This window comes from Neltuma alba, unplaced genomic scaffold (genome assembly GCF_004799145.2).
Source record: "Neltuma alba isolate B1F8T4 unplaced genomic scaffold, ASM479914v2 tig00013064_pilon, whole genome shotgun sequence".
NCBI classification, from domain to species: Eukaryota; Viridiplantae; Streptophyta; class Magnoliopsida; order Fabales; family Fabaceae; genus Neltuma; species Neltuma alba.
In genome coordinates, this window is record NW_021637401.1 from 95759 (window position 1) to 109830 (window position 14072).

The 14072-nt window shown below is 38.6% G+C and overlaps 3 protein-coding genes across 3 annotated transcripts; 2 read left to right on the top strand and 1 right to left on the bottom strand.

Moving 5' to 3' along the window:
* Positions 1 to 217: 217 nt before the first annotated feature.
* On the top strand, positions 218 to 6329 carry LOC114734043 (DNA cross-link repair 1A protein). Its single transcript, XM_028921531.1, has 10 exons — positions 218 to 1126; positions 1411 to 1572; positions 2146 to 2547; positions 3083 to 3146; positions 3780 to 3997; positions 4089 to 4202; positions 4520 to 4625; positions 4850 to 5061; positions 5376 to 5479; positions 6087 to 6329. The coding sequence occupies exons 1-10, from the start codon at positions 236 to 238 to the stop codon at positions 6229 to 6231; spliced, it is 2418 nt and encodes an 805-aa protein (XP_028777364.1). The 5' UTR covers positions 218 to 235; the 3' UTR covers positions 6232 to 6329.
* A 1161-nt stretch (positions 6330 to 7490) lies between these two features.
* Positions 7491 to 8174, bottom strand: LOC114734040 (ethylene-responsive transcription factor ERF017-like). The gene has a single exon (XM_028921526.1). The coding sequence runs from the start codon at positions 8172 to 8174 to the stop codon at positions 7491 to 7493; it is 684 nt and encodes a 227-aa protein (XP_028777359.1).
* A 3384-nt stretch (positions 8175 to 11558) lies between these two features.
* Positions 11559 to 13299, top strand: LOC114734054 (protein WHAT'S THIS FACTOR 1 homolog, chloroplastic). Its single transcript, XM_028921548.1, has one exon. It carries the CDS (start codon positions 11774 to 11776, stop codon positions 13187 to 13189), a length of 1416 nt encoding a protein of 471 aa, XP_028777381.1. The 5' UTR covers positions 11559 to 11773; the 3' UTR covers positions 13190 to 13299.
* Positions 13300 to 14072: the final 773 nt, after the last annotated feature.

The following is a 14072-nucleotide window of genomic DNA, read 5'->3' on the forward strand; positions in this document are numbered from 1 at the left end:
AACGAGGTTCAAAACAAAGTTTTTGATGACTGTGGGCTCATCCCTGAGGCCCAAATTATTCCATCCAATCCTTCTCTGGACTGGTTCGCCGTAGCCCGGATGTTTCCATTATTTCCCTCCATTTTCCCGCGCACCGACATAAAAATTTGAAAAATGAGAAGGGCTTCGCTCCACTTCGTGTTCAATCTACCACACTGCTCTACTCAACCACATCCCTCTAGAGAGTCGCTACACGATGAGCTCAGTCTTCAATTTGGATCGCAGTCAGATGCAGGCTCAGTTGGATTCTGCTCTCCAATCTCATATCGACTCTCCCATCTTCTCGCTATTGGACGACGACATTGATGATTTCCAGATCCCTCTTACCCAGACAGCAGTTTCCCACAACTCATTTTGCTCCCAAAGACCCCTTAATTCTTCCAATCTTAATCGCCCCCGACCCAAGAGGCGCAAACGCTCTGTTGCTTCCGGCTACCTCGGTAAGGAAAACGAGGTCCCTTTGCCCTTCCACAATTCCGGCTTTGAGGGAAATTCATCGTCATCTAAACAAAACGCTACTCACGAATCCAATGATACATCGACTTTCACTTGCGATGCTCCTTTACCAGATGGAGGAGCTTGTGGACGTGATGAAAACTGTAGTTTGGATTTCATCCCGTCAACCATAGATTGCGGCCAAGAGGAGGGCGAGCCTGTACCGGAAGATCGGGCAGCAGGTTCAATTTCTGACGGGTGCGGAGTTTGTTCGTCTGAACCCGATGACAAGAAGAAATGGAAATTAAAGGAGGGTTATTTTGGCAATTCAATAGAATCAAGGTTGGTGGCATCTCGAATGGAAAGCTTCAACGGTGGGCACGGAAAACCTTCCTATGAAAATGTGAATAAAGATTTTGAGGCTGCTTCGGAGCTTGATCTGCTGCTGAATTTTGGTTCTGAACTAGACAAGGTTGATAGCTCTGGGGCTGTGGCACTTCCTCATCGGGAACGGGATGATTTACATGCTAATAGCGTCGGAGGACTGGTTCAATGTCCTCTCTGTGGGATTGACATTTCCGACTTGACCGACGAACAGCGAAATATCCATACTAATGATTGTATTGACGAAGGGGAAAGTAAAGATCAAGATGTAAGTTCCTTATTTCTGTTCCTATAACGCATTCCCTCTCTTCTCCATAATTTCGATTTAGAGGCATGCTGTTACATCATGGCCCAATAAGATTATTAATCCGTTTCAAATTTCAACGTCCGATAAATTTCGAGGTTTGTATTGCTTTCTGTTGATTGGGAAGTATATAGGCTTTTCATATTTTTGCTGTATATCTTGGGGAGGTCAAAAACTTCCGAGGAACAATGCCATGGTACTAAATGATCTAAATTACCACGAGCTAATGCCACAGTAATCTCATGCAGACTACCGTTCTGGAGGATGAGATGGATCCTCAACATGTGTCAAAAAAGGTCACTATCTCTCGTGTTGTTGATTGGCTACGTAATATGGGTTTATCAAAATATGAAGATGTTTTCGTGAAGGAAGAAGTAGATTGGGACACTTTGCAGTGGCTGACAGAAGAGGTGAGCAATGTTTTGTGGCGTGATCTCGTACCATAAGCTTATTTAGATCACTTACGTCACAGTTGCACCTTGAGTTTATGTGCACGTGCTTTTTTTTTTTTTTTTGGAGTTTTATGTGTTTCAAAAGTCGGTTTCACTTTGATTTATGGAAAAACAGCATCCCGACATTGTATTATATTTGTAAATCTACGTGCCGATTAGAAATTTTACCCGATACTTGAGAGTCTCACACGAAGGCCAATATCCTTCAGAGAAAGAAACAAAATTTGTCTTTCTACCTCCACACTCCAGGTCGAAAACTCAATCTTTTGTTGTCCAACTCTTGAGACATGCAATTTGCTAGTAATATGACGTAGAATGACATTAAGGCAGTACTCATCGGCAATTAAATTTCTGTGGGAAACCTAAAAAATGTGTTTGGTAATAAGAAATTGTTCACTCCAGGTTTTCTGTCTCCTGGAAGAAGTGTTATGAAACACTACTTTACCACTTTCTGTTACTCTGTTTAGTTCCTTTTATTGTCGAAGTATGTTTTATAACTTGATTATCTTTTTCTTTTTTCTATATCTGAAGGATCTCTTAAGCATGGGCATCACAGCACTCGGTCCCAGGAAAAAAATTGTGCATGCTTTGAGCGAACTCAGAAAAAGAATTACCTCTCCGGACGAAAAATATGAGGAAGGCCTAGTAGAGCCCCGAAGGATTAGAACCCAGAAAGTTAAATTGCATAATGATCAATCAGAAAGAAAAGTTGATGAGATTAGCAAAGCAGCTGCAAACAAATTAATTACCGATTATTTCCCAGGCTTTGCTGCCAAAAGGAAGAAATTTACTGCCACTCCTGGTGAACAGCATGGAATAAAAAACAACAGCTTGGATTCAGGTCGTAAGCATAAGGCAAAAAAGCCGTCAACAAATAAAAAGTCTCGTGATATTCCCTCGTGGTGTTGCGTACCAGGAACGCCTTTCCGGGTGGTAAATACTGAATAGCACTCTTAATGATAAGCATATATTTATTTTGTGTTACAGTCTATTTCCTTGGTGAAAGCCTTCAGGACTTTAGATATGTGCTGTCTGTCAGCGGAGCTTCAACTAATTATTATTATTTTTTCTATTGTTAAGTTCTGTTTTAGATTTGACTCACTGAAAATGGGGAGTTTGCCATTATGGCACATGGCAATACATTTTTCATTTCCTGTCAAGCAAATGCTCATTCATTGTAGAGCCGACAAATTAAACTCTAAAGGACCGTACATACATGCCAATCTTATTGCCCTTTATGATTCTCTTTCCTCCTGCTCTGATTATCACCAATTTAGAGGAAGGAAAAGAGTGTTGATGAATGCAGCCATCTAAATAAAAAGGAAGGGAACATAGTATGAATTCATGGACTAATACCTATGAAAGTGTTTAAATCTGGAACTTCGGATTTTCCATTAAAATGCTAAGCTTTTCCCAGTATTCATGATGTGGTTCTGAGTGCCTTTCAACTACATATGGATATTTACAGGATGCTTTTAAATATCTCAGAGGAGATTGTTGTCATTGGTTTCTTACACATTTCCACTTGGACCGTAAGTTTGCTTCTACTTGTTAGCATTCATTTTCACTTGTCATCTGTAAATTTTCCATTGCAGCTTTCGATTTCCATGTTATTTTCATATTTTGAAATTCCAGTTTTGGGTCTTGGATCTTTTTTTTTTTTTTTAAACACCATGGAGGCAGATTTTCTGATCGTATCTAGCACAGATCCCCATCGAATAGGTTAGCAGAATAGTGGCTTTGCTGTGTTAGATTCGCATAGTACCTGGCTTTGCTAGAAGATGTATACCCATATTAATGGAATATGTCTTCATGAAGTGGTTACTGCACCATGACAGACAATTATTTGGCATAAACAAGATAGACGTAGTTTTCATGCTTCTCTGAAATATGGAAGCAAGTTTGATGCTTTTATGCGCGCATTATGTTTACTGCCAACTTTTGTATCTACTGGCGCCCATTCGCCCTGTGAGAAAAAAATCATGGAGGTTGAGGTCATTTGTCATTATAGTTGCTTGTTCCTGATCTGAGATTGCCGAAAAAGAATAAATAGGGAGTTCCTTATGTTGAGCTTCTACCCTCATAGGCTTCCCAAAAGGCTACGTATTGTCAGTCTTATCAATCCATTTTACGCCCTGCCTCTTGCTCCACATTTTTGTATGCAGATTATCAAGGTCTCACGAAGTCCTTCAATCATGGAAAGATCTATTGCTCCTCCGTCACCGCTAGACTTGTAAATATGAACATTGGGATTCCATTTGAGAAATTACATATTTTACCTCTAAATGAAAAAAGTAACATAGCTGGCATTGATGTGACTTTTTTGGATGCCAATCACTGTCCGGGTTCTGTAATCATACTCTTTCAACCTCCAAGTGGTAAGGTCTGGCCTGGATTGACTTCCTAGTGAACTTAATTTTACCTTTTGCCCCATTGTTATTTTTTCATTGACTAGATATTGTACGTGCATTTAGGCTGTGCTCCATACAGGGGACTTTCGTTTTAGTCAAGAAATAGCAGCCAGTTCTTTTCTGCAGATGTGTCCCATCCACACATTAATTCTTGATACAACTTACTGTAACCCACAGGTAATTCGATATCCGAATAATGGAATATTCTCTTTCAAATAACTTGGCTGACTGATCACGGAAAGAGGCGGCCTACTCTAGCTTCCTCAGATATTGTCAAATTGAGATGATTTTAGTCTAAGACGATTTTCCTGAGTCTTAATCAGAATGTTATTTATGAAATTAAATGTGCTTCTTAAATAAGATCAAGGTGCAAAATAAGCCATTCAATAGTTCTATATATCTTGTTTTATTCGCGTACTTTATTTACATCTCTGCCCTGTATGTGCGAAATATAAATACTAATCGTTTTTGTATTTCATGCTGTTTCATTGCAGTATGACTTCCCCAAACAAGAGGCAGTAATACAATTTGTTATTGATGCCATTCAGGCAGAGACTTTTAATCCTCGGACTCTGTTTCTGATTGGGAGCTATACAATTGGTAGATTTTACCTCTCTGCGCTCTATCTGAATATGAACAGTACATATAAAATACTTCACATTAGTAATTTTTGCTATTTCATAGTTTGACATAATATGCAGTTTGATAATTAATTCGTAAATGTCAGTTTTTTATTTGTAATTCTGTCACTACCTAGTCTTACCAGCAAGAATAAATAGGAAGAAAAGTAAAGACTTGAAATGAAATGCATTTTTTTTCCTTAGGGAAAGAAAGGCTTTTCTTGGAGGTTGCTCGGGTTCTTCGCAAAAAGGTATACGTGAATGCTGCCAAGTTGCGGCTTTTGAAATGTTTAGGACTTGAGGAGGAAGACATGCAGTGGTTTACTTCAAATGAACGTGAGAGCAACATTCATGTTGCCCCTATGTGGACGCTTGCAAGTTTCAAAAGACTTAAGCACCTGTCGAGCCAATATGCGGTGAGGGCGGCTTTTTATTAGCGAACTTATATGCATGTCTAGACTCTAGATGCATGCATGCAGTCAGCTGGGCTATATTTGTTTTATTACACAATCTGCGGTTTATTCTCAAATACCTACTCTTACGCTAAGCCAATGTTCAGTCTGTTTTTTGACATCATCATCCAATATCCTGGCTTCAAAGGGCAAGCGGCAATTAACTGTGCATGGTTGCCAGCCACTTTGGCTGCTGGGCACTAATAAACTAAAAGCTGCTTTTCTGTGAAGACTGAAATCGAAGCTGTGTTAAGTCTTGCACTCGTATTTTTGTTTAGGGTCGGTTCAGTCTGATTGTGGCTTTCTCTCCCACGGGTTGGACATTCGGCAAAGGTAAAAAGAAGTCTTCGGGGAGGAGGTGGCAGCAGGGTACCATTATAAGGTGATGTTTTATTTACTGCATTAATCTCCTTTCTTATTGTTTCTATTTCTTTTTTCTTATATGCTGCTCCATTTAACTTTTAAATTGAGGCATGCATTGCTTTACCCTAATTTTTGCCTCTAGTTATCATAGGCTCTTAATATAATATACTACTTCCGGTCCTAATTATAAGATCTTATTTATAGACTATAAACGAGGTTTTATAATTAAGACTGGAAGTAGTAGTGGTTGATTACTATATTGTAATATGATGGGGCACTAAAAATTTTATTCAGTCCAACAATGAAAAAAGTTGAAAGTTTATTGATGAATACAAAAGCAAAAATGATTGGTGAATAATAAGAAAAGTATTTTACTTGTTTGCAAGGTTAACAGTTTCAAATATAGATTAGGGGAGAAATCACAATTTAAAACATAACCCAAAAAGGGGGGTAGGTAATCATACTATAACTTGTCCACAGTTAAAACCATTCATATTGTTTCTCTTTAATTAAATTTCTGGCTCCGACCATCCAATTAGTTCCTAGTTCCAATACAAGAGAACAAGTTTTTCCCTGAACTTTAGTTGGTTTGACTGACTTGAGATGATTGTTGATTTATTGATTAGATACGAAGTGCCGTACAGTGAGCATTGCAGCTTCACAGAACTGAAAGAATTTGTTAAGCTGATATCTCCTGAAGCCATCATACCAAGTGTGAATAATAATGGGCCAGAATCTGCCAATGCAATGATTTCCCTCTTGTTGTCATGATTTGCTGACAACGAACATTGTACTCCTTGGAATCACGACATCTCCTATGTTATGTTATAAATCTTAAATCAAGGTTTAGTGATTGTTCCATACTTCCATTCCATACATTCTTGCTCTTGTTCATTAAAATGCGAGTGTGTTGGAAGGCAGACTTGATAATGCTTGAACACGAAGTAATCATGGTTTGGAAATCAGGATTGGACCAGTGAATCGGTTATTTAGTCTAGAAAATGATTGTAACCAGACTGATGGAAGAATCAGTCAAATACCTGTATAGCTGGTCAAAACGCGCAAATTCAGTTAAAGCCTAACTAGTTTTTAAAAAAACCGACTGTAAATTATAAAATGAAACTAAATCTTTGCCCATGCAAAGTAGGTTTAATAGCCGTATTTTCTCAATGTCCCATTAAACGAGATAGCCATGCAACTTGCAATTAAATATATCAAAGGTATGTCATGTATCATATTATTTGACCCGCCGATCAAACGATAACTTATCCCATTGCAACTCAAATTCTAGGATCTTGTTCGTATCCATATCTCTTTATGCATGCATCATAAAATTCATTAAAAAAACTACAAATAGTCGTAATATAAGTATTATATTTGATGGTTTGACTCTTCATTTTGAAAACAACTATATATTTCCCTTCTCTTTTTGCAAGATTCTTTTTATGTCTTACGTAACATGTAGATATGTAAAATCAAAATTATAAAGTCTAGTACGATGTAATATCAATCAAGTAATCGTTAGTAGTTTGTAATAAGTTGGAAAAGAGTTGTGAAGACAGTCATATACATTTAAACATGTATACTTTTGAGTTATAGTTGAATTTGTTTTTGAATATAACACCTTAATTTACATTGTTTCTCCAAATTTTTACTCAAAATATCTCTATTAATAATTATGAAAGATTGTCGTTAAAGATATAGTTTCAATACATATGGGAGTTTGGTGAAGGTAGCACACATATTATATGCCGAACGGGTAACAAGATAAAAGCCATTCCTCTTTGGATTTGTTTCAAAGATCAGTTGCTAAGTATCAGCTCATTGAAGATATATTGCAGACAGAATTAAGAAAAGCATACGGATTATCTCTAGGAGAGACGTTGCTAGTATCCGTGTAATGTATACTAGACCCACACATATGTTTTGTGTATATTGCATCAACTCTGGGCTGTGAAAGTTCAGCCACCTTAGCAAAGTTCACAAGGGAGACCTGTGTTTTGTGTTCGCGAAACAAGCTATGAACACTCCTATCCGAAGTTCCAAAGGAATGAATTGTTAGAATAAGCATCTTCGTATTGATTTTCTTGGGCATTGTAGTCGAAAGGCTCAGGTGGGGGAATGAGAGATAACTCGGACGTCGACTCACCAATCTGGAAGTAATCTAACTCAGAATAGAGTCCCCCGTCGATGGCACCAAGGTCATTAGAATCCAGCGAGTTCAAAAATGACCAATCTATGGGGCTGTCGTCACTGTGGTCCACTTCCACTTGCATACAGGAGGACGATGAGGTACTGGTGGAACCTGTCTCCGACACTGATACAGGACTAGAATGAAATTCTGCAGATGGTTCTTCATGGGGTGGCTCCGCCGGCGGCTCCTGGTGGAGCTGTTTGGCGAAGGAAGAAGCAAGAAGCTGAATCTGGTGATGGGTAAGAGATTGATGATGAGGAGGAAGATGAAAGAGGAAAGGAGTATCAGGGAAGTTGAAATTGGCACGCTCACCACGTAGACAAAAGAGTGCAGCATCGAAGGCTCGAGCAGCCTTCTCTGCAGAATCATAAGAACCAAGCCATATGCGTTCTCGGCTGTTGGGAAGTCTAATTTCAGATACCCATTTGCCCCATTTTCGCTTCCTCACGCCTTTGTACTTGAAACCCTCATGATCGCTCACAGTCGCAGAATTCGGAGATGCCATTAATGGCTTCACCATGCATGCGAATAGACCTGGCTGACGACTAGAGAAGGTGAATTGTCATGTGTATTTATATGCAAGCTACGGGGAGGATGGTGGGACTGTCGATATGAGGATGAGGGTGAAGTGCCAGTGGACACGAGTCGTCACATGGGATGATCACGTTTTGAAATAAGAGAGCTGGGCCCACCTTTAAACACCACGTTTTGATATTGGGCCTCCTTACGTTTTTCGGCTCGTTTCCTAGGATAGGACCCCTTTAGCCTAGATTTATTTTTTTTCCTCTTTTGCTTTCTTAAGATTTTCTTTAGTTTCTGTTCGTACGCTTACGCTAATTGCCGTCATGTATTAAAAAAAAAAAAAAATCTCACGAATCAAGAACAAGATTCACACTGTTGTTTGCCTTCCATGTACATCTAGTTTAAATGAGCGTCCAATATATAGGTGCCAGCAAAAGTGACATTACAGAACTTGTCTCTTGTGAGAGGAGATTACATAATCACTCTAAAAACGTCTTTATAAACTTTATTCGGTATGATAATTGTATCATTGTCTTATATCATAAGCATGAATGAAAGAAACAAGGGAAAGAAAGGTAACTTATTAGCTATGCACAATGACATTAAAAATAAAGGAGATTTTCATTTTTTCAAACTCCAGGTGTGTGTGTGGGTGTGGGAGTAGAAATATTGTGGCTGATAGTGGACGCCAGATAAATTGAAGTACGAATCCAATCTCATTATTGTAATAGTAATATTTACAGATAGTGGATCGGTGGCTAACTACAGCGTGAATAGTAAAAGCATAATGGGTTGAAATCAAATCAGAGACGGAGAAAGTTCGAAGCGGTCACACTCATCAGCTCGTCCGGTAATAACAATATTAACCGGACAAATTCGGGTTTCACGTCATAGAGAGCTCAAACTTATCCATCATTTCTTATATTTCTTTCCGCATCATGATCCATCACTTGTGATTCTCTCTATCTCGTTTTGCTCTTCTAGTCATGCAAAGAAAAAGGGGAAATTTTTTTTTTTTTTTTAAGGAGTAGCCGCAATCGCTACAGTTTTTGTCACTCTTTTTACATTGTGATTTATTTTTGCTAATTTGATCATGTGGGTATATACTTAATTTGAGTGTTGACTCCGCCTGACAATTCTAATCAACAGTTGACTCTATCGGACAAAACAGTGATCTTCTTCAAGCCTCCTCAACCTTCGCTCTCGCTCTGCACGGCAATCCTGAGGGGTCCAGTTTAAGCCTAACCATATCACAAATATCATCCACACGCTAGCTGCTTTCAAATGTCGCCATTTCAATACATAAATACCCAGTCAAAGACACCTTGGATCAATGACAACAACCTATCCATCCTCCATAATATTCATCCTTAATCACATTATTAAAGGAAGAAACAAAGAATTAATTAGTCAGGAAGATCGATGAACACATGCGTATTCATTTTTGCCAGAAAGAGCTAGCACGTATGGAGCGATGAACTGCAGAATTCTGCAGTAATATTATTGAATCATGAACTGTGAGACATCATAATAAATTTTATACTTGGATTGCATGAGGTTAAAATATAGCAAAGAATGGAACAATAGTAAGTAAATGAAGTGACATTAATACCGACCATTACATTTGGGAGGAAGGCGTGTATGGTCATGAGATAAAGAATCTGTGAGTTTGCGTAGTGTCAACATCTGGCATATGATTGGAAGCTGGAAGCCATTCGTTCAATATCCGATTGAAAATTACCCGAGGCGGATGAAGACGGAGCAGTACTGCTTATCCATGTCCATATACATGACACGTGTATCCCTTTTGTTATCATCTCCCGCCGACTTTCCTTTCGACGCAGCACCTATAACTTCATCAAATCTCTGCCTTGTTCAAACCTCTCTCTTGATATGCATACTATTGGTCATTTTATTGTTCTCCACACGTCACTCTAATACTTTCAACCTTCATTTTCATCATTATTCCAAGAGCTTAGGTCCAAATATGTGTCTGTGTGTGTTCATACAAAAATATGCATGCCACCTTTCAATTCAATTTTCAAAATTTTTACCAGGGTTTTTAAAGAGTATCGTTTCTCAGCTTCTCTCTCACCCCAAATCCACCAGAATCTTAAGGGCTTGGAAACAATGGGACTGACTATATAAACTGGAGAAAATTGACTATGTTTTTTTCAGTCTTGCTGTTATCTTAGAGTCATATTTTGGATTTGAATTGAACTGTCTTTGTTTTAGAGCTTGTCATTGAACACAAGCCGTTACAATTTCTTTGGACATCCCTAGCGTATATGTTTGAACCATAGCTTTGGCAACAACGTGACTGTACTGAGTCATAGATGATTGGATGACATGAGGAAGAGATTTGACTTTCATTTGACCCAAAATCTGACCACTAATTGATGGTCCCATTACAGCTTGTTCTTGCAGTTGCCGGAAATTAAATGTTCATAAATGGAAGAGAGATCTTGACGGGTATGTAATGAACTTTTATATACATTTTGTCCCACGTCAGCCATTTTAAGAGAACTCTTAAACTGGACTATGTTTGTTGCTTATTAGAAGATGGGGCATCTAATTAACACTAATTAAATGGCTTGCTTGTTGTCCAATACTCTTCCTGACACGTGGACTGTTTCTTTTGACGTTTTCATGTTTATATGATTAACTACCTATTTGGATTAGATTGAAAAAAGATTCTTTTTGAGATGTACTAAAAATATAAGGAAAGTTTTGTTTCATAAAATGTAAAAGTGATTATTTTAAGAGGTCCAAATATTTTCTTAATGAAGGGATAATTAGCTCCCCGAAATGCAGGGATAAATTATAAAGATTGAAGGCTCCATTTTCCCAAAAAGAAGAAAGCCAGATAAAAGTAGAAGGAAAAGTTGAAAGCGTGATTTGATTGTCGTTGTTTTCTTTTTGACATCACATTAGTGAACATTTTGATCCCTACATTAAGAAAATATTTCAACATCTTAAAATGTGGAATTTAGAGATAAATCTTTTAAGCGGCCTAATTAGAAACGAATATCACATTTTGACCTAGATATGCTTCACTAATTACTCATGAAGATCTAAAACAGCTGAAGCCAGTTTTCTGATGATTCGTAATCCAAATATCTAACAACTTCTTGCAGTATTTGGTTTTCATCCAAGCTAGATAATTTTCTTCGTGTTTACATATCGGATAAATAGTAGTTTAATAGAAAATTGTTTATATTGATGACAAAATTTAAGATGAAATTCAAAATCCGAATTTAAATTGGAAAAAAAAAAAAAGCAATATAAGGCTGAGGCCCAAAATTCCTATCTAAGAAAAAATTATAAGATCCACTAAGTCCATAAAAGAGCGTCAACACCGGGACCATTGTAAACATGGAAGGCCCATCCAATTCGGAAGCGGCATTGAGGCTACAGAACGGAGTTCCGCGCCTCTCAGCTGGGTTCTCACTTCTCAGCCGCATTTCCACGAGCACTTGGAAGGCAACGTGTTATGGGGGCACTCGCTCCTTCACTGGGGACTTTGATGTTTCTCATTCCTCAAAGGTTCCATTTGATTGATTCCTCTTACATAGCTGCTTCCTTTGATTCCATTTGATGTTTTTTATTCCTCAAATGGCTGTTACGCCTCCCTTAGTTTTTCGGATGAATCAGTTAAACGTAGCCAGAAGCCTGTATCCTGTTCCGATCTTTGGCGATGGCTCATGCTTTTGTTGGGGAATAAGAGGGTGGTATAACAGGGAATTATTATCCTTTCGGTTTGGGTGGTCGCAGCATCCGAGTCGATGGATGACGACCAGCAAACGAGTACAAGACAGAAGCCGGAAGAAGCGGGTTCATGACCTTGAAATTGTAACCGAGAAGTGGAAGATAGCGTCCAAGGTGCTCTTTTTAATGGAGACTCTTAAAAAAGAGCCTGAGATGATCATTCCCGTTCGGTCGCTTGAGCAATACCGGAGACAGATTAATTTACCCAAGCCCCATAGGATTTCGGATTTCATTCGGAAATCACCCAAGCTTTTTGAGCAGTACAAGGATCATAAGGGGGTACTGTGGTGTGGGATGACTGAGAAAGCCGAAGATTTAATAAAGGAAGAAGAGAAGATTCTGGAGCAGCAAGCAGATAAAGCAGCGGAGTATGTTACGAGGATGCTGATGATGTCAGTTGGTAAGCGGCTTCCATTGGATAAGATTGCTCATTTCCGGCGAGATATAGGCTTGCCGCTGGATTTCAGGACCAATTGGGTACGCAAGTATCCTCAGCATTTCAGGGTGGTTAAGTCTGCGGATGAGATAGAATTTTTGGAGCTGGTGTCTTGGAACCCTTCTTGGGCAATTACAGAGTTGGAGAAGAAGGTAACAGGAATAACAGAGAACGATTCTCACAAACCGGGTATGCTTTCACTCGCATTCCCCTTGAAATTCCCCCCAGAGTTTAAAAAGGTATATAGATATGGCGGGAAAATCGACCATTTTCAGAAAAGGTCTTATTTATCTCCCTATGCGGATGCTCGGGATCTAAAAGCTGGGTCGCAAGAATTCGATAAGAGGGCTGTTGCTGTTATGCACGAACTACTTAGTTTTACTATTGAGAAGCGGCTAGTAACTGATCACCTCACTCACTTCCGACGAGAACTAGTGATGCCGCAAAAGCTTATGAGACTTCTTCTGAAGCACGTTGGCATATTCTATGTCTCGGAGAGGGGTAAGCGGTTTAGTGTATTCTTAACTGAAGCTTATCAAGGTTCGGAGTTGATTGAGAAGTGCCCTTTGGTCCTTTGGAAGGAAAAAGTCCAAAGTCTTATTGGTTACAGAGGAAGGAAGAAGAAAATAGAGACATTCAGTGACATGTCTGATACCGAAGGTGATAGTTTGCTCCAGGGTAATTCTGAGGAGGAGAACTTGCATGTAGAATTAGAGAAACAGGAAACCATGGATTATGAGGATGATTTACATTCGGACAACTCTGATATGGAAGTTGGCGAGGTTTCCAGTGTGTACGAAAATTTTTAAGACTTTTTTCTTGAGGTCATTACAATTTTTGAAATTTTCCATAGTCACTTATCATAGAGTATTATCTAATTCACTTGGCTGGAGAATGTAAATTTACATTTGCGGATGTATTCATTGGCCTTTTTTTTTTTTCTGGTTAATTATGTAATGAATAACCTTATTATTCACTTCCAAGTGTTTCTTCTTCAGTCGGCAGGTTTGTTTAATAAGATTTCTGGGAACGAACTTCGTAAAATTTGTGATATTTCAACACGGAGGTAGAAACGTGGTTCATTTATCAGAAGATAAAGAAACCACGGTAATTACAAGTGTGGCTGGAGACTTAATTGGAGATCAAAAGGCAGACTAGCATCATAAAATTTTAGGTGTTCTAGAATGTTGAGTGGAGTGAGGAAACCTAGTTCTATGCCTGGAAATCAATCCATGAGGAAGAGAACGGTTCTATTATCATCATAAGTCACCATTAATATGTGTCGTATTGTACTAGATTTAGTTAGTTTCATAAGTGAGGCCTGGTAATTTGGTATATATGGGGCCTATAATAATTTGTGCGCGGACATAATTATTCTAAACTCATTTATACAGTGTCTGTTGTTGAGTCTGTGTTTCAAATAATGATTTCTACCATAATTTAGAGGGTCGCGATTCGTCGTTTGGGCAACCGTTTTCAATGTTGTATTGGCCTTGAGCCATTGAAAAATTTACGTGGCCAAGCAACAACTTTTTTGTGGTTTGTGAAGTCCTTGGAAAATGTTTAGTGGGTGATTAGTGTGATTCAATCAGTTATATATTTAGGACCGAAAGTATTACTATTCATTAGTACTTGTATAAGCGAAGGTTATAGAAAGTCAAAGCTGGAACGTAGCTTTTGTTGTTAAACTGC

What these genes read in the sequence shown, in the direction of transcription:
- LOC114734043 (XM_028921531.1), top strand. Translation starts at nt 236, where the DNA reads ATGAGCTCAGTCTTCAATTTGGATCGCAGTCAGATGCAGGCTCAGTTG. An exon ending in CAGGAACGCCTTTCCGGGTG is followed by an intron (nt 2,548 to 3,082) that starts GTAAATACTGAA and finishes GGATATTTACAG; the next exon opens with GATGCTTTTAAATATCTCAG. An exon ending in ACCTGTCGAGCCAATATGCG is followed by an intron (nt 5,062 to 5,375) that starts GTGAGGGCGGCT and finishes ATTTTTGTTTAG; the next exon opens with GGTCGGTTCAGTCTGATTGT.
- LOC114734054 (XM_028921548.1), top strand. Translation starts at nt 11,774, where the DNA reads ATGTTTTTTATTCCTCAAATGGCTGTTACGCCTCCCTTAGTTTTTCGG.
- LOC114734040 (XM_028921526.1), bottom strand. Translation starts at nt 8,174, where the DNA reads ATGGTGAAGCCATTAATGGCATCTCCGAATTCTGCGACTGTGAGCGAT.